This window comes from Plecotus auritus, assembly GCF_963455305.1.
Source record: "Plecotus auritus genome assembly, chromosome: 1".
Lineage (NCBI taxonomy): Eukaryota > Metazoa > Chordata > Mammalia > Chiroptera > Vespertilionidae > Plecotus > Plecotus auritus.
The window spans coordinates 42,221,311-42,244,483 of NC_137770.1; the positions used below are offsets into that span (position 1 = coordinate 42,221,311).

At 41.7% G+C, this 23,173-nt stretch overlaps 1 protein-coding gene across 1 annotated transcript in view; it reads left to right on the top strand.

Moving 5' to 3' along the window:
* The window catches only part of GCH1 (GTP cyclohydrolase 1), a 36,972-nt gene extending 20,326 nt beyond the window's left edge, over positions 1–16,646 (top strand). Inside the window, exons 2-6 of the mRNA XM_080672352.1 lie at positions 2,986–3,095; positions 7,263–7,318; positions 12,423–12,454; positions 13,352–13,436; positions 14,541–16,646. Of these exons, the coding sequence (XP_080528478.1) occupies positions 2,986–3,095; positions 7,263–7,318; positions 12,423–12,454; positions 13,352–13,436; positions 14,541–14,667 (410 nt within the window). The 3' untranslated portion in view covers positions 14,668–16,646. The remainder of the gene's footprint in view (positions 1–2,985; positions 3,096–7,262; positions 7,319–12,422; positions 12,455–13,351; positions 13,437–14,540) is intronic.
* The last annotated feature ends 6,527 nt before the right edge of the window (positions 16,647–23,173 follow it).

The window sequence follows — 23,173 nt, forward strand, 5'->3', positions numbered from 1 at the left end:
CAATGAGATAATTTTAGACTTAGAGCATAATAACAACGACAGTACAGAGAGTTTCTGTGTACCCTTTCCCAGTCGCCTGTAATGTTATCAACACTTAAGAAATTAATATTGGTACAAATACTGTTGCCTAAACTACAGAGTTTATTAGGATATTATATTTTTTATTGCATTTAGATTCCTCTAATCTGTGACAGCTTGTCAGTCTTCCCATGTCTTTTTTTTCTTTAAATTATCTTTATTGTTGCAAGTATTACAGATGTCCCCTTTTATTTCACCATTGACCCCCTCCACATCCCCCGCCCCCAGAACTTCAACACACGCTTGTCTATGTCCATACGTGGTAATATGCATATAAGTTCTTTGGTTAATCTCCCCACTCCGCTACCCCACCTTCCCGCTGACACTCATCAGTCTGTTCCATGCTTCTATGTCTCTGGATCTATTTTGCTCATTAGATTCCACATATGAGTGAGTTCATGTGATACTTGTCTTTCTCTAACTGGCTTATTTTGCTTATTGTAATACTCTTCAGGTCCCTCCATGCTGTCTCAAGGGGTAAGAGACTCTTCTTTTTTTTATAGCTGCATAATATTCCAGGGTGGTATTATTTTGAAATAATATTGCTACCAAAGATGTCTGAGATTTTGCTGCCTATGGTTTCTTCTAGGATTTTTATGGTTTCACGACTTACATTTAAGTCTTTTATCCATTTTGAGTTTATTCTTGTGTATGGTATAAGTTGGTGGTCTAGTTTCATTATTTTGCATGTACCTGTCCAATTTTCCCAACCCTATCTATTGAAGGAGCTGTCTTGACTCCATTGTATGCTCTTGCCTCCTTTGTCAAATATTAATTGAGTGTAATGGCTTGGGTTGATTTCTGGGTTCTCTGTTCTAGTCATTTATATATGTCTGCTCTTGTGCCAGTACCACTTTCCATGCCTTTTAAAAGAGTCCTTATTTAGGTATTTTGTAGAATGTCCCTCCATCTGTCTGGTGATTAGATTGCAGTTACAGATTTTTTGGGAAGAATACCAGAGATGTGATGTGCCCTTCTCATGTTATATCAGGAGCTATACAGTATTAAATATGTCTTATTACTGGTCACTTGCTTATGATACTCTCTGCCAGATTTCTCCACTATAAAGTTACTATTTTTCCTGTTCTGTAGTTGGTTTTATAGAATCAAAATTATTGCTTTTTAAATTCTGATGTACATCAGTGTGCATGGGACACATAGTTTGGCAACACCCTCAATCTTTTTTTTTTAACACTCTCAATCTTAATTGTAATTGTAATAATAACAGCTACCACTTACACACCTGCATAATTCTAAACACATGTAGATTACCTAATTTAATCCTTAGGATATCACTGTGAAGGAGCACTTTTTCATGCCCATTTTACAGCTGAGAAGACTGAGGTACAGAGTGTCTTGCTTAAGGTCTAGTTAGTGATGGAGCTGGATGCTAATTTAGCCTAACCTGAGGGCTGGCTTTTCACATGGGCCCTCTGGTTGTTGTCAGAGCTTAGAAGGGGGACGTTCTCATTCTTTGCCAAGGAAAACAAATGAGTACTTCCTACGTTTGACAATTCTCTTTTGTGCTTTCTTTAAGAAATATTTTCATTTGTTGGCTTTTGCTTTCAGGAAGATTCCTTGCGTAACTGATTTTAGTAAGCTACGCCTGGCAATATTACATTAAAATCTTGGAGAAACCCAGAGTATGCTGAGGAGCACTAAGGATCTATTTTTAGACTTCATTCAGAAATATGACTGAAGGTTAGTTAGGGCAGAATACTCAGAATAGAAATCTGCTTTTGGAGGAGTGCTTACCCAAAGAAAGGCACTGAGCCCTCTCCTCCTGGATTTTACCAGCCTCTCCTAATGGGGTGTCGTGTTTGTCGGTGTGTGTCTAAGCCCCACTTGTTCACTTTTGTTGACCACGCTAATGACTTTTCTACTACACAGTCAAATGTGTCTCTGAATAGCCTGACTCCAGGGATGCTAAGTGTGGCTAAATGGTAACTCAATATCTGTGAGCCTCTATTGTAGTGGCAGTGGGACCACTGAAGTCGGGCTGTGTGGGTGGACGTTTGCACATCTTCCTGGTGACTCACTCTGCAGCCTGCCTTTCTGAGGAGAAGTAGCTGTAGGTGGCTGCAAAGTTCTACTCAGCTTCTCTCCTCTCTGTCTCATCATACTGTGCAGATTGGGCATCCCCAAGTCCTCGAAATCACTCAGCTTAGTGTCTGGAATATACCTAGTCTCCCAAACTGTCCACAAATCAGTGCAGTTTTTAAAAATATAAATGTCTGTTGTATGTCTGGCCATATGTGCCAGAGTCCACGGGTTAAACAAAACATGGCTCATTACCCAGAGACAACCTGGGCAAGCATACTCACAAAAACTGTAGCATTTATTTCCCTTGGAAGAAGGAAGGCAGCTATTTAGAATAAGCCTGATTCTTGCATACAATAACTATACATTTTATGAGTAGAAAATTATTTGAGGGATTAATAAGAGAGGTGAAGTTTATAGGTGTGTGGATCTGGCCTCAGAAGTCAGAAGACTAAGGATTTTATTTTTCTCAGATATGGTTTTCTACACATCCATTATAGAGAAAGTGTGAGATACGAGAAAATGTAAGGAAGAAAGTGAAAAGATCCTATTTTTATCACCAGAAATAGCCACCCTTTTGTTTTGCATAATTTCTCCTTTCCTTCCCTCTCTCATGCTGCAAATATATTTGTAATCCTGCATTTTTTATGTGATACTATATCATAATAATTTTTTCCCATAGTTTAAAGAAAAAGACTTTGCTAATTTGATGGGAGAAAAAGAACTAATTTCAATGGGCATTCCCTTAATATTGTAGTTAAGATTAATGGGATTGTCAGTTTATTTATCGCCAGAGATTGTCAGGTTTTCTGCTCTGTATCTTTTCACAAAATTGGAAATGTTACTAAAGCAAGCCTCTGATTTCAGATGTTCTAAACGATGCTATATTTGATGAAGATCACGATGAGATGGTGATTGTGAAGGACATAGATATGTTTTCCATGTGTGAACATCATCTAGTTCCATTTATTGGAAAGGTAAGGTTTTCTCTGCTGTTTCTTAACAATTAAAAAAAGCACAATCAAGCTTTAAAATTAGGATAATTATATTTAAAATTGTCACCTAATCCCAAATATCCCCAGATATTTAGAATTACATATAAACTTTTATTCTTCACCAACCTGACTAATCTAATAGCTTGAAATTAACAAAATATAAACAGTGGCAGAAGGCCCTCAGGGAAAGGATTTCATTGCAAATGCCATGTTAATAGGGTTAAAGTAATGAGATTAAAGTCTCTCTCTCTTTTTTTCTAGGTAGTTGCTGCAGGCTCTGAAAACCTTTGTCCTTTATTTTGACTAAATAATGTGTGATCCAAGATAGACTTTTAAAAAAATGTTATTTATTGATTTTGAGATAGGGAGAGACATTGATTTGTTGTTCCACTTATTTATGCATTCATTGGTTAATTCTATGTGCCCTGACCAGGGTTTGAATCCACAACCTTGGTGTATCAGGATGGTGTTCTAACCAACTGAGCTACCTGGCCAGGGCCAGGATAGACCTTTGTATAATATGACATGAGCTGTAATGATGCAGAATTTCTTGCAGCAGAGGTTACAGTTCTAGTGGATTTAATTTGTTTCCAACCCTTTTATGTTAAGAAAAGTGTGTCTAATCCTAACTAGATAATGTCATCTAGCTTGGAGTTAACATACCTTTGAGAACTTGTGGGTTTAGGACCTAGAATTGTCCATTCTCTTCCCTTCCCCCATATCATAAATTTATTTTATTTTGACGTTTTATTAATAATTTTCAAACAGAAGATGTATAGGGAATAGTATTGTGAATACCTATATGCCTATCACCTAAATTTAATATTTTTTTGTTGAAGTATTTTATATTTTTTGTAGAAGTAAAACAGAAAAATGCACAGAACATATCAAGATCTAGATCAAGAACTAGAACAGATCAAGAACTAGAATGTTATTAGTATTCTTGGAAGCTCACCTTGTGGCCCTTTTCTAATACCTAACCCATCTCTTGTCCACACAGGTAGATTAGTTTTGCTTGTTTTTTAACTAGAGTCATGTGCTGCATAAGGACTTTTGGGTTAATTAAGGAACTCAAAAGATTATAATGGATCTGAGAAATTCCTGTTTTAGTGATACCTTATCTCTTATCAATGCAGAAGACAATGACTTAAATCTGCTTAACAACCTTTCCGTTGTTACTGTGCTTTTCCTGGTAAATCCCCTAACTGACTCTCCTACCCCTAATATTTTCTTTTGTTGTCAGCTGAATATGGTATTTAAAGTGGTGACTTTGGCTATTTTCTGAGTTCTCCATTTTCCTGGGTGTCTCTCATGTGTACAGAAGATATACATGTTATTAAACTTTGTTTTTCTCCTGTTAATCTATCTTTTATTTCAGGGAGTCTCAGCCAAGAACCTAGAAGGATAGAGGGAAAAATATTCTTCTTCCCCCACAGAGAAATAGTCTAGGTGTGTAGTGGGCTCTACCATCTAGGTTTGTGTAAGTGCACTGTGATGTTCACACAACCTAGATGGCCTAAGGACGCATTTCTTAGAACTTACCTCTGTTAAGTGGCACATGACTATATACACTGAGTGGCCATATTATTATGATCTCTGAACGCATAATAATCTGGCCACTCAGTGTATATCCTATATAATAAAAGGCTATTATGCAAATTGTCCCCTTGACCAGGAGTTAGACCAGCAGGCAGGTCGGCCAACTACCCATGTCCCCTCCCCCTGGCCAGGCTGGCCGGACCCCACCCATGCACGAATTCAAGCACGGGGCCTCTAATATATACACACACACACATACACACACACACACACACACACATACACTGAATGGCCAGATTATTATGCGTTCAGAGATCATAATAATCTGGCCCGTCAGTGTATATAAATGGAAAGAATCTACAGCATGTGTTCTTTGTATCTGGCTTCTTTTGCGCCACATTGTAAGTCATGGCCTATTGCTGTAGTTTGTTTCGTTTCATTGCTATATATTATTCCATGACACACAAATACCATCTATTCTGTTCATAGGGAGTTAGTGACTTGGCTGAGGCCAGACCAAGGAGCTTGATCCTGTACTCAGTCTCTCACCACTTCTTTAGGGGTCTCAGACCTAATTCCAACGTGGTGAGGTTGAGAGTAGAAGGGAATTCCCCACACCAAGGAATAATTCTAGGAAGCCAGCAGGGTATCTGAGTATTCAACTCAATTCTCATACTGTTTACCCAGAGGTGGATAGCATTAGATACCACAGGTTATGGACTTAGTCCTAGAATGCCCAACCCCCACCCCCAGCCTGGAGCCCCGTCCTGCCAACACACACACTTCAGGAGCCAGCTGAAAGCCCAGGTTCAGATCTGTGCTTCTGACCAACTGGCTACAGATTGGAGGTTCCAGCAGCCCCCTCCTTGGGTTTGATTAATTTGCTAGAATGGCTCACAGGTACTCAAAGAAACATGTCACTTACTCGGTCACTGGCTTATTGGGAAGAGATATAACTCAGAACAGCCAGTGATGCAAGAGATGCATAGGGCAAGGCACATAGGAAGGGGCACAGGGCTTTCATGCTGTTCTCCCCACATGTCCATGCATTCAGCAACTGGGAAGCTCTCTGAACTCCATCTGCTTGTGTTATTATGGAGTCTTCATTGTATAGTCATGATTGATTAAATCATTGGCCATTGCCAATAGATCCAGCTTCCAGCCTCTCTCCCCTCCTGGGTGGTATGTGTGGAGGTGGGGTGGGACTGGAAGTTCCAATCCTTTAATCATCTAGTAGGCTCCATTGGCAACCAGGCCCTATTCAGTGGTGATTTTCCAAAATGGACATTTAAATGACTTAGGGTCTTTAGGAAGATGAAAAATAGTACAAACAATGCACAGATTATAGCTCTGCACGTTAGTATAAACATTTCAAGTGGTGCAAAGGCCTTGATTCTATGGGAAAGTTCTAACTCACTAATTTTCTTTGAAATACATAACATTTAGGAGCTGCTTTACTTTCTCCTTCTGCTGACCAGGAAGGTGATATGTGGGTATTTGCAAACTCCCACAGCATAGTGGTAGTAGATGAAAAATCACTAATTATTACTAGACCAGTTATTCACATGTATAGAAAAGTAGGTGAACAAATGCTGGCTCACCATGATGCAAATAAGTCTATAATTTTGTATTAGGTTAATTGGTGGCCTACAATGACCATTTACCTTTAGCCTTTATGGAGAACGAATGTGTTCTCCATACCTAATGCATAGCTCGAAGAGGAGTGACATTTACACATTAGATATTAACCAGTGCCTATTAAGATTATAGAAATGGCTTTGCTTTATAGTAGATTCTCTAAGAATGTAAGTGTTAGGATCCAGGTTCTTGCACAGTCACACTGGCAACTGGGCTCCTCCCCTGCTGGGAAGCTGGTACTCTCCAGCAGCTTAGAAATGAGGCCACCACGCGTGACAAAGGGCGTGGAACCCCTCTTTCTGTACAACAGGGTAGGATCTTTAAGGCTACAGTGATGTGTGGAATGACCGTCTTTAAAGTTATAGTTTCAACCATTTACAGGAGGCTTTTCTGGCTCCATTTAAAAAAATGTTTTTATTGATTTTAGAGAGAGAGGGAGGGGGAGAGAGATAGAAGCATCGATGAGAGAGGGACGTCAATTGGCTGCCTCCTGCACTCCCCACACTGGGGATCGAGCCTGCAATTGGACATGTGCCCTGACCAGGAATCGAACTGGGGACCTGTTGGTTCATGGGGCGATGCTCAACCACTGAGCTACACCGGGTGGGCCCTGCTTACAGTTTGCTGTTGCTGCAGGATAATTTGCACTTTCTTGATATGTTTCCCCTCAATAGAGGAAAGACTTTAAGAATTGTAAAGAGAATTTAACTTCACCAGGAAATACCATGACTATATTCATAGAATCATTATTAATAGAATCATTCTTATATATTTTCCTTTTACTGCATTTATGTAAATTTTAAATGTCTACATATGTGCTTTGTTTTTTAAATCTTAAGTCTTCTAGATGTTTTAAAGACACATTTTCATGAGTTGAATTTCATAAAAGTATTTTGTATTATGTCTCCTTATTTTGTCACAAGAAAGCGCTGTATTTTCACTTAGCTCATAATTTTTGTCTCTTCTCCGAAGGTCCACATCGGTTACCTTCCCAACAAGCAAGTCCTTGGCCTCAGCAAACTTGCGAGGTAAGCATGACTGCTCGGTGAATAGGAAAGGAGGCTTATAGGACCTGGGCCTACACAGCGAGGATCTCAGCAGGCTTTCCTTCTTGACAAGTGTGGATCTAACGTCAAGCTCGCGTTGCATCTTAAAATTTATAAAGACTTAGAGGACTTAGACAGGACCTGAAATACAAATGTCCTTTTCCTCACTCCCCCACTGCCTCCCCGCCGCCCCTGTCTCGTAGCCTTTCATCCACTGGCATATCCTTGAAGTCCTAGCTCATACCTTTCTGTGTGGAGCCTTCCTGACTGGAGAGGACCCGAGCCCCGGTCCTTTCAGGGTGGCTTAGCTAACAGTGAGGGGTGGGGGAGGAAACCTGGGCAGGGTTGTAACTGCACTGTACTGTTTTCAGACTTGAATCAAACAACCATCGTTTGGGGTCTCAACCCTGCCTTCAGCATCTCTCTGGGGTTCTGCAGGGCCAATCAGTTCACTTCTAGTTTTGTTGCCTTTGCAGACACAAGTCTGTGTCTTCCTCTCAGCTCTGCTCCAAGATAGTGCTTGCTCTCCTCTCTCCCATTTCTTCGTTTCTGCTACAGCTTCTTTTCCATTCTTTATCCCATGTGTTCATTCATCTAAACATTTTTCCTCTGCTATCATTTTTATTAGGGTTTTAGGAAAGAGAGTATGGTAATCCATTAACTGACAGTCAACTTGAGGGTCCATGTTTATATATCTTGGATAGATCCATCACCAGTATGTTAATGCCTCTTTTTGTAATTTCTCTGTATAGAAATAGTGAGCACTGGGGAAATCCTGGTGTGTGTGTGTGTGTGTGTGTGTGTGTGTGTGTGTGTGTGTGTGTGTGTTTTGAGAGAGAGTTAAGAACAAAATGAAGAAAAATAGGGAATGAATACACAGTCAAGTGCTTCCCCTCCAAAACATACTTTTTACAACAAACCAAGCTAAGTTTTCATAATTGATTGAGGTTATAGTGACCATATCAAAATTGGTCATGATCATGTGACTGTTCCGTGGCTCTGATGTGTTTCTGCTGCTTCTCCACCTGGCCTGAGTTTTGCCACAGTCCTGAAATGGTCCAGACCTTTTTCAATTCCATGTCGAATCTGTAAAACCTCCCCAGCAGTCTGACAGTTGCCTTCCATGGCTGTTCTTTTTTACTTTCTTTTCACTCATTTCCTCTAGGGATTAAGGAGAAAGTAAGTAGAAGAGAAAATTTTAACTTTCCTAGTGTCTGACTTTACTCTTGGTCAGTAATCTTGCCACCAGACGGAGCTCCTTGGCCCCATGAAAGGATGTTATTGTCTCAGCTGTAATTGCTTCACTGCAATAAGGCTCTTAACACAAATCCAGAAACACCTTTCACCTTTCAGGGATTTGTACCCAATGGCGGTGCCAAGGGGTGACTGAGAAAGGGTATTGGTGGTGATGGGGTAACGAACCCTACTGTATTTTATATTGCCAACCCTGCATCTTCCCCATGTAGGTATTCTGGCACTGCTGGTGCCAGTCACAGCCTGTCCCCCTGTGAAAGGTGTGTAGTGGAGAGTTTTCATATTATAAAACAGCTTGGTAGACTACATAGGCCTTGGTCTTAAGGTGAGCACCTTCTCTCAAAGACCACCATATGTAGACCATGGGTAACACTTTATGGAAGTGGATTCCAGAGTGATCCAGTGAGATCTTGGAATAAATGGTAACTTGAAAATAGAAGAAATAATCTTTGGTTATTTCCTTTCCTAGTGCAAGGAAAAGATCTCAAATAATTAGGCCTTTATGAAACAATACAAAGGAGTTGATTATTAGCCTGGAGATTTGTCCTTAAATGAACAGGATTAAAATTTAAGGGGAGGGGGGAAAGGAAAGCTAAACCAAAAACTGAGTGTATGTTAGTTTCAGATTTATTGTAAAAAAATTGAATAAAGAGTCTATTAAATGGAAAAGAAAGCTAAGTTTTTAAAAAAATATATTTTTATTGATTTTTGAGAGGAAGGAAGAGGGAGAGAGTGATAGAAACATCAATGATGAGAGAGAATCATTGATTGGCTGCCTCCTGCATGCCCTCTACTAGGGATGGAGCCCGCAACCTGGTCATGTGCCCTTGGCTGGAATAGAATCTGGGACCCTTCAGTCCACAGGCAGATGCTCTATCCACTGAGCCAAACGAGCTAGGGCAAGAAGGCTAAGTTTTTATCCAACTTGCTTATTCCTTGTAAGAAGTAGGAATATTCAGGGAATGAAGAGTAATAAAGCAAGCTGAATGTCTTTGCAAAACTTCACTGTTCATTTTACTCTTGTATGTGAAGTTTGTTATATGCTTGCCTTTAAACGAATGACCTTTCAGTGCCACAGAAGTCAAATATCATCAGCCCAACAGTAAAGCCTTAAGTACTAAGAAAATGCCAGAAGTGAGTTGATCTGGTTGAACTTTAGTAGAATTCTAGAGTAAACCTAGTTTGAATAGAAATTCCTTTTGTTGTGCTCGCTTCGGCAGCACATATACTAAAATCGGAACCATACAGAGAAGATTAGCATGGCCCCTGCTCAAGCATGACACACAAATTCGTGAAACGTCCCATATTAAAAAAAAAAAAAAAATTCCTTTTGTTGCTAAAAATCCATTGGACATGTATTAATTTTCTTGCCTTAATAACCAAGTGAACAGAATTAAATCTTGAATTTTGAATTGCAGTGCCTTGTGGTAGCCGTGGTTAGTCTACTTATTGAACACTTACTGGGAAAGGACACTGTGCCGGAGAGAAGGAGGACATCGCCTCCACCCTCAAGGAGGGTGAGAGTATGAGGCAACAGGGGCCGTGCAATCGCCTGGTTTGGGGCTCCCAGTTTGGAGGAGGCAAGGTAGCTGTGGCCTGGCATGGTTGAAGAGACCCAGAAGTGGAGGGCTGAGCAGAATTCTAAATGGAAGGGAAGTTTCTTAGGTGAAGTTAATACCTAAGCAAAGGCAAATAAGAGGGTAGGAGCAAGGCATAGTCCGGTGGATAGGGAACACATCTGATTGTTAGAAATAAGAGATGTAGGCAGGGGTAATGGGGAGATTGTTAAAAAGGCAGGGTAGGCATTAGATTACAAAGAGAACATTTCCCCCCTTCTTTCTCAATTATAAAAGGAATATACATACCAGTTCAATTTAAATACAAATGAGTGAGTGACAGGAAAGTTTTTCTTTCCTATTTTCATTCCCCAGAATAAAAACTAGATATTTCTTTCACTATCCTCTGGAAAATTTCTATGAAAATACAAAAACAAAGTTCTTTAAAATTACCAAAACAAGACAAAGCACCCCCCCCCAAAAAAAAAAATAGGGGATCATACTCTACATTTTGTACTACAACTTTTAAAATTCTATTTAAAATACATTAAAATCCCTTGTACATATTTTAGTCCCAAAATTCCAAGTCCTTTTTAATGGTTACATAGTATTTCTTTGACTGATTAATAGAATTCACTTAACCAGTCTTTGATACATATAAGTATAGTCTACAGTTTGAGGGTACCGTCAAGAAAGAAAAAAATGCTTTGGTGCACATATTTTATATATTTGCACGCTGAATGGTCGCGGGTTTAATTACCGGTCCAGGGCACGTACCTTGGTTGCAGGTTCCACAGCACTGGTAAAGGCACACCAATTGATTTGTCTCACCTCAGTGTTTCTCTGTCTCTCTCTTTTCCCCTCCTCCCTCCCTTCCACTCTCTAGAAATCAATGGGAAAAAAATATCCTCCGGTGAGGATTCAAAATAATTATACTAAATAAACAAAATAATATATATATATATTGGAGTTCCTTCACTGTTGTTTGCCTGCTGGGAACACAGAAGAATCAGAGGGGCTCCTGCCTTTAGGTTGAGCGGTGAATAGGGCAACCTACCATTTATTGACTTGATTTGCTGCAACAGGTATAAAGCAAGTTGTCAGTTCTGTATGAGGGTCATATCGGAGAGAAGAGCTTTAAAATGCCTCATGGACGAGGTGAACCTTGAATCCAAATTCACAACGAAAAGGCCACATTTAAAGAAAAGGTCCTCAATGTGAATTATTATTCTAAAATGGGTGGTTCACGGCGTTGGCCAGATTGCTCAGTTGGTTAGACCATCATCCTCATTACGCCAAGTTTGCAGGTTTGATGCCCGATCAGGGCACAGACAAAAACCAGCCAAATGAATGCGTAAATAAGTGGGACAACAAAGAGATGTTTCTCTCTTTCTCTCCCTTCCTTTCTCTAAAAATCAATAATAGAGAAAGAAATAAAATGGGTGATTCATGTGGCCGTCTTTACATTTCACAACTAGAGTGAAAGATGTTGAAAGGAGAAAAATCATCATTTGACAGATTGTGTTATAAGCTAAGATCAGTCAGCTTTTATTTTGGGAGGGGGTTAATCATATTGATTGCTCATATGGACCTATTATGTAAAGAGATGTCTTTCAATTCTAATCTGATTATCATAATAGGTTTAGTTGGCACAGTAGTTGACAATGGTCTAGCTATTAATGAACAAATATTTATTTTTAACTTGAACTTTAAGCTCTGATTAAACAATATGTTTAATTAGAACACTTGAGCCCTAGCTGGTTTGGCTCAGTGGATAGAGTGTCAGCCTGCGGACTGAAGGGTCCTGGGTTCGATTCTGGTCAAGGGCACATGCCTGGGTTGCGAGCTCCGTCCCCAGTAGGGGGCTTGCAGGAGGCAGCTGATCAATGATTCTCTCTCATCATTGATATTTCTATCTCTCTCTCCCTTCCTCTCTAAAATCAATAAAAAAAATATTAGAACACTTGAGTCTTGGATTAGAATTGGTGACTTGAGAGCTTTAAAATTACTCATCTCTAATTGTGTTTTTCATAAGTGAACTATATACTCTTAATTCTTTCTCTCTTTGGGGCACCACTCTGTCCTAGTTGGTCTCGGTTAGACCTTCCCTCTTCATTGTCCTGTAGTTTTTATACCTTCCTATCTTCCTGTAAGCATTGATTTCCTGCCCACATCCTATAATTGCTTCAATGAAGTCCTTTTAGTCTTATGAGGAAGCCTTAGCAATTTCACTTAAAAAATTTTATCATTAACTAAAACAAATCTTTCTTTTTTAGGATTGTAGAAATCTATAGTAGAAGATTACAAGGTAAATTTTAAAACTTTTTTTTTACTGAAAAAAATTTTTATTGTTCTTATAAGTATAATACACATGACTTAAAAAATTAAAACCTCATAGGAATATAAAACAGAAAATGTCTGCTGTATACATTCCTTCACACTTTTATGCATATACAAACATTTTAAAATAAATTTATTTTATTACATTTCAAAATGGGCTCATATTATACATAATGGGCTTCACTTATCTTTTTTCCCTATTTTTCCCCCCGCTTACATCTTAAACATTTCCCCCACAGACATGTAAGTATCTCATTTGTTTTGCCCGCTGTTCAGCGTTCCATTGCACGGCTGTGCTGTGGCTTCATTTAATCAATCCCTGCTCTGATAGACATTTGGGAAATTTGTCAGCTTTCAAATGGATGTAATGCTGCAGTGAATGTATGTATTCAAAGATCAGTTGTGTATTCAGCACAGGAATTGCATTATTGAGGTTAAATCACTGGTTTTCAGCATTGCTCTAAGCACAATTCAATAATCACACTGTAACCCCCTTTGAATCTTGTTGCCGAGCTATTTTTTCATTTGCTCTGCTCTCCTCTGTGGAGGTGCTTGTTATCAATATTCTGTTGGTCTTGCTGCACACCCGAGAGACAGTTGCTGCTCTAATCCATTCCCTCCAGGGGTGCTGGAGGGCACCTGGCTTCCTGAGCTCTCGTCAGCACCTGTACTGAGGGCCGGGGATGGGACAGGGGCCTCCTGTGGCCCAGGCAGCAGACAAAGCCAGCTGGTAGAAGCTGCTGTGTCTCGGCTCTTACCTCTCTCAGAAGTCTGCATTTTGAGATTTTTATATATTCTAAAGACAGTAAAAACGTTCAGCTGTTTGTGTCAGACACTTAAACTGAGCTCCTTGTCACATCCACAGTTCAAGAGCGCCTTACGAAACAGATTGCCGTAGCAATCACAGAAGCCTTGCGACCTGCTGGAGTCGGGGTTGTGGTTGAAGCAACGTAAGTCTGTATTTGCTTTTAATAATGTCATGGTGGTGCCTTAAGGCATATTCATTTCATTTACTGTGTTGCCAATACGGGAACCAGGGTATGGGAGACTGTTCTGTGTGTGTGAGTTTGGGTGCGGGGGTTGTGGAAGAGTAGGGAGTCATAAGCTTAGGAGTAGTGATTCGCACAGGCAGTACATCTTCTCATGATTTCTTTCTTAGCTTTTTGTTGCTCCAAGCAGAGTTTTTCTAATATTTTGGCACATATTTTAAAAAATAGAGAGAACTAAGAATGGGTACAAAGGGCACCAGAAGACACTTCTTTAAGTTAGAATGCATTATGAGAATTGCATGCAGCTTGTGGGCAAAGTTCTCATCCATTCTCCTGGCACGGCATGGACTCTGTACTGTGCATGCTGTCCAGCTTCACCAGGTCGCTCAAACTCACCGTGGTCACCGTCCTGGATTCTGGCTGGTGAGCCCAGCATACTTCACCATTTCTCTGAACACCTCAGCTAGCATAATGCTGTCTTGGTCATGAAAATAGAAGAAGTGAGAACTCTTCTTATCTCGAACTTGTATCTCCATAGACCACTTCTATTATTTTCACCTAGGAAGACTATCCCATTCTCCTGTAAGGATTCGACCACTGAGAAGAATAAAAGATATTAAACTAAGAAACTTTAAAATATATATTTTTTAGCCCTAGCCAGTTTGACTCAGTGGATAGAGCGTCAGCCTGCGGACTGAAAGATCCCGGGTTCGATTCTGGTCAAGGGCACATGCCCGGGTTGCAGGCTCAATCCCCACTAGGGGTCGTGCAGGAGGCAGCCGGTCAATGATTCTCTCTCATCATTGATGTTTCTCTCTCTCTCTCCCTCCCCCTTCCTCTCTGAAATCAATAAAAATATATTAAAAAATAAAATAAATAAAGAAGGAACATATATATATATATATATATATATATAGATAGATAGATAGATAGATAAAATTTATCTAAGTGACAAACATGGTTATTGTGAACCCAGTTTAATCAGATTTAATATTTTGGCCTGCTTTTTATTTTAAAAACCAAACCAGTAACTGTTTATTCTCCCTTTGTTGGCTTGCTTTGTAGACACATGTGTATGGTAATGCGAGGGGTACAGAAAATGAACAGCAAGACTGTGACCAGCACGATGTTGGGTGTGTTCCGGGAAGATCCAAAGACGCGGGAAGAGTTCCTCACCCTCATCAGGAGCTGAACTTTCAGTGTAGGCCGTGTGCTCTGCAGATCACGCCTCTAGTAGCATTGGTTGCCTGGTCTTAATTGTTTGTACAATTCCCTTCTCAATTGTGAAACTTACTCCTTGTCACTAATTGTGTTTAGTAATTATTTATTGCAAGTCAAATAAAGTTAATTTTAATATAGGGGTGGGCCCGCTGCTTTGTTCCTGCCGCTGCTTAGTGGCAACATTCACGCACACTGCCAGTAGTGTTATCACTGCCGTTCAATAACTGAGGATGTTGGGGAGGAAGAACTCATGTATTTTGTTCAAATAGTCTGGTGATTTTGTTCATAAGCGTAGGAGTGTTGGGAATGGGAGAAAACTATGGCCAATATACTGCTTTTTCCATTCCCCAAACAAAAGTGGTGTAGTGCTTAAAATAAGTTATTGACAGCTCTGCAAATCCAAAGTCCACCAGACTCCACTTTAATCATGTTTATTAAACCGCCAATAACATTTTATTTTTATGTATTTATTTTTGACTGTCTAGTTGTAATGTTAGTCACCCAGGCTAGGTGGTGAATTACCTATGTTTTTTATTTTACTGTGAGTTAAAAAGGAACATTTCTACCTTCTGTTCTTTTAAAATTCATGTGTCGGGAATTAGTTCCTGGAGTTGTTTACGAGTGTATTCTCATGTCAACATACAGGGATTTAGACATTTAACTCTCTGTGCCTTGATGAGAATATCACACCATTTGGAGTGTAGATACCTTTGCCTTTATTTAAAAGCCATTATTTTATGAGATTTAGTATCAACACTGCAAATAACTAGTCCTCTACATTCTACCTTTTGAAGTTTCTTGGGAGCTTACTTTGTGTGTTTCTTGCGGATCCCTCAAAACTTTTTGTTATCTTCTCAATAGTTTTTCTAAGTATTCCAGAAAGTTTTGAGTGTTCATCACTTTCAGGTCCAGAGAACCATAGCTTCCGTGAACATGAAAGAGTGCAGGATGAACTAATTGTGCACTGCATCGGGAGCTGCGTCCAGTGTCTCATGATCTCTGTAGTGGTGGTGTCTGTGAACGTGCACCATAATCTTCTGGAATCACTGGGAAATACTGGAAGCCCCATACTGGTTTCCCTTGTGGCCCATGAAGGTCTTGTCTTCAGTGTAACTGTTCAAGTGGTCCAGGTCTTCTAGTCCAGGAAGCTGTTGCCTTATTGATGATTATCTTAAAGTCTCCTCTACCGGGGCAGTGTTGGGCCAAATTAAAACAATAAAATAACCCAACTCCCCTGCAAAAACACCAACACAGTTATTCTTGAAGAAGCCTCTTATTTGGCTGACATAGTGCTCCTCAAATATCCCATTACCTTAAGAAGAATTAACCACAGTGATCGCTTTAACTTTGGTGGTCCTATCTCTGCCACTGTGATGCATTTTGTTTGGCTTATGATGAGACAAAATAGAAGAGATTAAAAAAAAAATTCCCTACTTCCGTTTCCTATATTCTTCTATACTTGAAGTTTCAAAAGTACAGTGGTGGTTGATGTTTAGTTCCTTTAAAAATTGAAGCTAATAAAAACATTATCCTGCTTAATATTTAGATATTTAGAAGTAGAATTAAGTACTTAAACTCATGTTTGGTATTTTAAAGTAAAATCAGGTGTGGCTTGGAGGACCAAAGAAATTGTTAGCTATAAATTTATCTTCCTGAGATCCATTGTATTCCTCTGTAAATGACTCTTTGCTCTAACATCCCCTAGAAGTGTTCTCATTAAAGTCTAATGTATCCACAGGCTGCCATCTTATTGGTAAATGCAAAATAATTACCTTGTTTTACTCTGGTCTGTAGTGCTTTAAAATTACCTTTTCATATCCACGACTTTGAGTCCATTTTGGGGACTTTTAACACTGTTCAATGAACTTGTCTGAATTTTATGTATGTGCGTGTATATTCCTGAAGTTAATTCTATTTAAATTATTAAAGTGTTATAACTTTGTTCTTGTGAAAGTACTTTCTTTTTGAACCACTAGTATAGATCATCAGGTTGTTTTCATTGTATTCTGTTTTAGCAAAGGGACCCTCCAGAAGGGCTTCTTGCAGCCAGGAAGCTATTAGAAGGTAAATCCCAGTGACAGTACACATTAACCGGAGGCGCTCTGCTTTCCTTTGGCATTTGGTTTGGGTGTTACTGTCCTCAGCTCCTGCCGTAATGGAAGGTGAGATCTGGGATGAGAGAGCGGAATCTGAGTAGCCTCCATGTGTTTTAAGCTGTTGTTTTCAGCTTAGTTTGAGTAACTTCAGCCCCCTGGGAACTGGCTCTCCTTTCCGTGTGGGAGTAGCTGGGGAAGGAAGGGCTGGGGCCCGGAGCCAGGCAGTGCCAGAGGGGAAGAAAGTTTTCCTCCTTCTAGAGAAGAACCCATCTTGGGCAAAACTTCCAAGTAGGTGCAAAGATGTTGCTGCCTCTTTCCTGTCTGTGCCTGGTGACTTCATCAAACCCGCTTTCCCGGTGGTCTCGTCTCCATTCCCTGCTCCACCTGGCAGAGGCCCCTGCCCTCACTGGTTGTCAGCACGTCCAGGTGCTGGTGCACTGGAGAGGCCGGTGGCTTCTCAAAGGACCCAGTAAACTGTTGGGTAGCACGTCTCATCACCCAAATTAGCAATGCTTATGGAAATAAAACATTCCTAAAACCACAACTCACAGATGTCAATGAAACAATGAGCTTCTCAACTAAGCCCAAGATGCTGCTCCTGAGTTTTTTCCCTAAAGATTGATTGGAGTTCCTTGTTTTGTCACTTAGTGGAAGAGCAGTGCAGACACCAAAGGATTTAGAGAAGGCTGCCTGTCAACACAGGACAGCTGGATTCATGATGGCCTGAATCTATTAAGATGCTGAAGGTAAGGAGAGCATCTTAATAGATGAGTTCAGGGGAAGTGTAAATTGCTGACAGCGCCACCCTCCCAGAGGCACTTCCTTTGTTTATTTTAGTCTTTATTATGGGAAAATAAAATGTACAATGATAGACCATACGTGAGTACATGAACTTCCATCTACTTATCACCCAGCTGCAATAAGTCTCAACTCCTGGCCATCTTGATTCCTCCATACTTCCCATTCCCACCGGACTATTTCTCTCTTTCTTTTATCCTCACTAGAGGGTATTTTTTTCCATTGTTTTTTTTTTTTTTTTTTATAGAGTGGAGGGGAGAATGGAGAGAGACAGAGAGAAACATCAATGTGTGAGAGACACATCAATTGGTTGCCTCCCGAGGTACATGCCCAATGCTCTAACTGCTGAGCCAAACCATCCAGGCCCCCACTGGATTATTTCAAAGCAAATTTCAGACATCATTAAAAAAATTTTTAATATATTTTTTATTTAAATTAATTTATTTAGCAATTACAGTTGACATAAAGTATATTAGTTTTAGGTGTACAACATAGTGATTAGATGTTCATATTCCTTATGAATGATCACCCCAATAAGCCAGGCATCATTTCATCCATAAATATTTCAGATTATCTAAACAAAAAGAAATCATGTAAAAAACCCCACAAACCATTCATTATATATACAAAATCATTGCTTCTATATTAAACATCCAGTCAGCATTCAATTTTCCCTATTATTTCATAAGTTTTATTTTTTACAGTTTATTTAAATCAAGGTACAAATGAATTTCATACATTGCAATTGGTTGATCTGGTTTATTTTGTTGTTGTTAATCTTCACCTGAGGATATTTTTCCATTGATTATTAGAGAGAGTGGAAGGGAGGGAGAGAGACAGAGAGAAACATTGATGTGAGGAAGACACATTGATCGGTTGCCTTCCGCACGTGCCCTGACCAGGGTCAGGGATGAGCCTGCAATTAAGGTACGTGGCCTTGACCAGAATCGAACCTGTGACCCTTCAGTCCACGGATCGACACTTTATCCACTGAGCCAAACCGTGCAGGGCTGTTTTTGTTTGTTTGTTTGTGTGTGTGTGTTTGTTGAAAAGCGCATAACATAAAGTTTACCATCTTAACCATTTTTAAGTGTATAGAACAGTAGTAACTATATGCACATTGTTGTGCAACACATTTTTAAAACTTACAAAACTGAAACTCTATACCCATTGAACAACTGCCCTTTGTCACTTCCTTCCAGCCCCTAATAACCACTAATCTACTTTGTTTCTGAGTTTGACTACTTTAGGTACCTCATATATGTAAAATCATGGATAGTTGTCTTTTTGTGACTGGCTTTTTTTCACTTAGCATGATGTCCTTAAGATTCATCCATGGTTAGCATATAACAGGATTTCCTTCTTTTTTAAAAAAATATATTTTTATTGATTTCAGAGAGGAAGGAAGAGGAAAAGACAGATTCTACTAAAACTAAAACTAAAGACTCCTGCAAGGCCCCCACTGGGGATCGAGCCCACAACCTGGGCATGTTCCGTTGACTGGAATCGAACCTGGGACCTTTCAGTTCACAGCCCGACACTCTATCCACTGAGCCAAACCTGCTAGGGTAGATTTCCTTCTTTTTAAAGGTTGAATGATATATTAGGGTTTATATAAACTACTTTTTCTTTTATTACTATTATTTTTTTAATCCTCACCAGAGGATATTTTTTCCATTGATTTTCAGAGAGAGTGGAAGAGAGAGGGAAAGACAGAGAGAAACACACCGATTTGTTGCCTCCTGCACACTCCCCAACCAGGGCCCGGGATGGGGAAGAGCCTGCAACTGAGGTACGTGCCCTTGACAGGAATCAAACCCGGGACTCTTCAGTCTGCAGGTCAATGCTCTATCCACTGAGGCAAACTGTCTACATTTTTTTAATGCATTCATCCACTGGTGGACATTTAGAGTGCTTCCACCTCTTGGCTATTGTGAATAATGAACATGGGTGTGCAAATTATCTTCTCAAGACCCTGTTTTCAATTCTTTTGGATATATATGCAAAAGTGAAATTACTGAATTACATGGTAATCCTTTTTTAAAAATATTTTTAATTGATTTGTTTTAGAGAGAGAGGAGGGGAGAGGAAGAGAGAGAGAAAAACATCGATGTGGGAGCAAAACATCAACTGGCTGCCTCCTGCACACCCCCTACCAGAGGTCCAGCCCACAACACAGACATGTGCCCTAACTAGGAATCAACCAGCACCTTTTGGTGCAGGGGATGACACCCTGCCAACAGAGCCACACCAGCCAGGGCTTCATGGTAATTCCTTAAGACATTTTTTTGAGGAATTGCTATACTGTTTTCCATGGCTGCTGTACCATTTTACATCCCCACCAACAGTGCACAAGGGCCCCAATTTCTCTATAGTTTTGCCAAAACTTATTTTTCAGTTTTTTTGATAGTGACCATTCTGATGGGTATGAAGTAATATCTCATTATAGTGTTGATCTGCATTTCCCTGATGATTAATGATGTTGAACATCTTCTCATATGAATGTTGGACAATTATTTCCAACATTTATATAGGGTGTCCCCAAAAATGTATACACATCCTATATAATAAAAGAGTAATATGCAAATTAACCACCACTCCGCTATACCCACAAGCCACGCCCAAAAGCCATGCCCACCAGCCAATCAGGAGCGAATATGCAAATAAACCCAACCAAGATGGCTACAGCCACAGAGAGCAAGAGGGAGGCTTGGGTTTCCCCAGCGATGGAGGAAGCCAAGCTTTCCGCCTGCCCTTGCCGGCCGAGGCCTCCACTCAAGGCTACAAAGTTTCAATGATAGAAGATACATAAAACCAAACAGAAATGGCGGCAGCCATGGAGCTGGAAAGAGCAGGAGGCTAGGGTTGCCCCCGGTGATGGAGGAAGCCAAGCTTTCCGCACACCCTGGCCGGCCCAGGCCTCCGCTTAAGGCTACAAAGTTTCAATTATAGAAGATACATAAATCCAAAAAAAAAAATGGCTGCCGCCATGGAGCAAGCAGAAGGCTTGGCTCCACTCCAGGCTACAAAGTTTCAATTGTAGAAGATAAATAAACCCCAGATACCAGGGCCTCCACTTGGGTCGCCAGGGGGCGTGGCCAGCCTGCAAACCACCACAGGTCCCTCGCCCAGGCCGCCTCATGCACCAAGGGAACCCCCACCCTGATCCGGGACACCCTTCAGGGCCAACCAGCTGGCCCCCACCCATGCACCAGGCCTCTATCCTATCTAATAAAAGAGTAATATGCAGATTGACCATCACTCCAACACACAAGATAGCTGCCCCCATGTGGTCAAAGATCCTGCCCCCATGTGGACACAAGATGGCCACCACAAGATGGCCAACAAGGGAGGACAGTTGGGAGGGACCAGGCCTGCAAGGGAGGGCAGTTGTGGGCAATCAGGCCAGCAGGGGAGGGCAGTTGGGGGCAATCAAGCCTGCAGGGGAGGGCAGTTAGGGGTGACCAAGCCGGCAGAGGAGGGAAGTTGGGGGCGACCAGGCCTGCAGGAAAGAGCAGTTGGGGGGGGGGACCAGGCCTGCATGGGAGGGCAGTTAGAGGGGGGACCCAGGCCTGCAGGGGAGGGCAGTTAGGGGTGACCAGGCCTGCAGGGGAGGGCAGTTAGGGGTGACCAGGCTGGCAGGGGAGTGGTTAGGGGGTGATCAGGCTGGCAGGCAGAAGCGGTTAAGGGCAATCAGGAAGGCAGGCAGGTGAGCAGTTGGGAGCCAGCAGTCCTGGATTGTGAGAGGGATCCCAGATTGGAGAGGGTGCAGGCTGGGCTGAGGGACACCCCCCTCCTCCATACATGAAATTCGTCCTATCTAATAAAGAGGGAATATGCTAATTGACCATCACTCCATCACAAACATGGCTGCACCCACAGCTGAGGCCAAGTTCCCATAAGGAGCCTTAACAAGCAATCTGCAGGGACCTGAGGCTATGCCCTACCCCGCCCCCGTGGGGCTTGACAGGGGGCCTCAGGCCGTGCCCCCCGCCCTGGTGTCAGGCTGGGGGACCTCAGGCCGCACCGCAGTCCCAGTGCCAGGCCAGGGGACCTGAGGCCACGCCCCCCACCCAGCAGGGCTTGACGGGGGAACCTCAAGGTTTGCTTCCTGTCCCCGTGCTGGGCTAGGGGACCTCAGGCTGCTCCCCCCGCCCCAGAGCCAGGCCAGGGGACCTCAGGCTGCGCCTCCCACCAGGTGGGGCTTGACAGGGGACTTCAGGCCATGCCCCCCACCCCGGAACCAGGCTGGGGGACTTCAGATCACACCCCCCACCCGGCGGGGCTTGACAGGGGCCTCAGGCCATGCCCCCCACCCAGTGGGGCTTGACGGGGGACCTCAAGGTGCACCCCCAGTGCTGGGTCAGGGGAACTCAGGTCACGCCCCCACCCAGCAGGGCTTGACGGGGGACCTGAGGCTGTGCCCCCTTCTCGGTGCTGGGCCAGGGGACCTGAGGCTGCGCCCCCCTGCCTGGCGGGGCTTGACGAGGGACCTCAGGCCATGTCCCCCACCCAGCAGGGCTTGACAGGGGATCTCAGGCTGTGTCCCCCACCTGGTGGGGCTTGATGGAGGACCTCAAGGCACACCCCCTGCCGTGGTCTGGGCTTGGGTACCTCAGGCCACGCCCCCTGTCCTGGTGCCGGGACAGGGGACCTGAGGCTACACCCCCTGCCCGGCAGAGCTTGACAAGGGTGGGACTGGCCGGGTCTGGATCTCGCCCAATGGGGGGCAGCCGGGTCTGGGTCTCACGTGATTTTGAGGTGCATGTGGGTGGGTGGGGACTTGACTGGGTCCCGTGGTGAGCCCCAGACTCTGACAGGAGGAAGGTTTTCATATACATTTTACTACTTTTCTTTCATCTCTGACACTTCTATTATAGAGAAAGGGCAAATAGCAATATTAAATTATTTCCTCTAATTAATCTTCTTTTAATGTGCACAAATTTCATGCACCGGGTCACTAGTACTTAAAATAATTATAAAGTGTTTATTAAAATACATTTCATTTTCAAAATTGAACCATTAGCTATTGAAGTGTGTATACATGTTGGGGGGACACCATGTATTTTCTTTGGAGAAATGTCCATTCAAGTCCTTAGCTCATCAGGCTATTTGTATATATTTTTTGTTGTTGTTGAATTGTAGGAGTTCTCCATAAATTAACCCCTGTCAGATAAATGGTTTGCAAATATTTCTTCTATTTTGTAGGTTGCCTTTCACTCTGTTGAGTCCTTTGCTACATAGAAGTGTTTAAGTTTGATGTAATCTCATTAGTCTATATTTGCTTTTGTTGCCTGTATTTTTGCTGTCATATCCAGGAAATCATTGCCCATTTCAATATCACAAAGCTTTCCCCTATATTTTCTTTTAGGAGTTTTATAGTTTCAGTTTTTGCATTTAGGCCTTTAATCCATGTTAATTTTTGTATATGGTACAAGGTAAGGGTCTAGCTTCATTTTTTTGCATCCTTATCCAGTTTCTCTGGCACCATTTGTTGAAGAGACTATCCTTTCCCCATTGTGTCACCTTGGCACCTTTGTCAATGATCATTGTATCACATACGTGAGAATTTGTTTCTGGGCT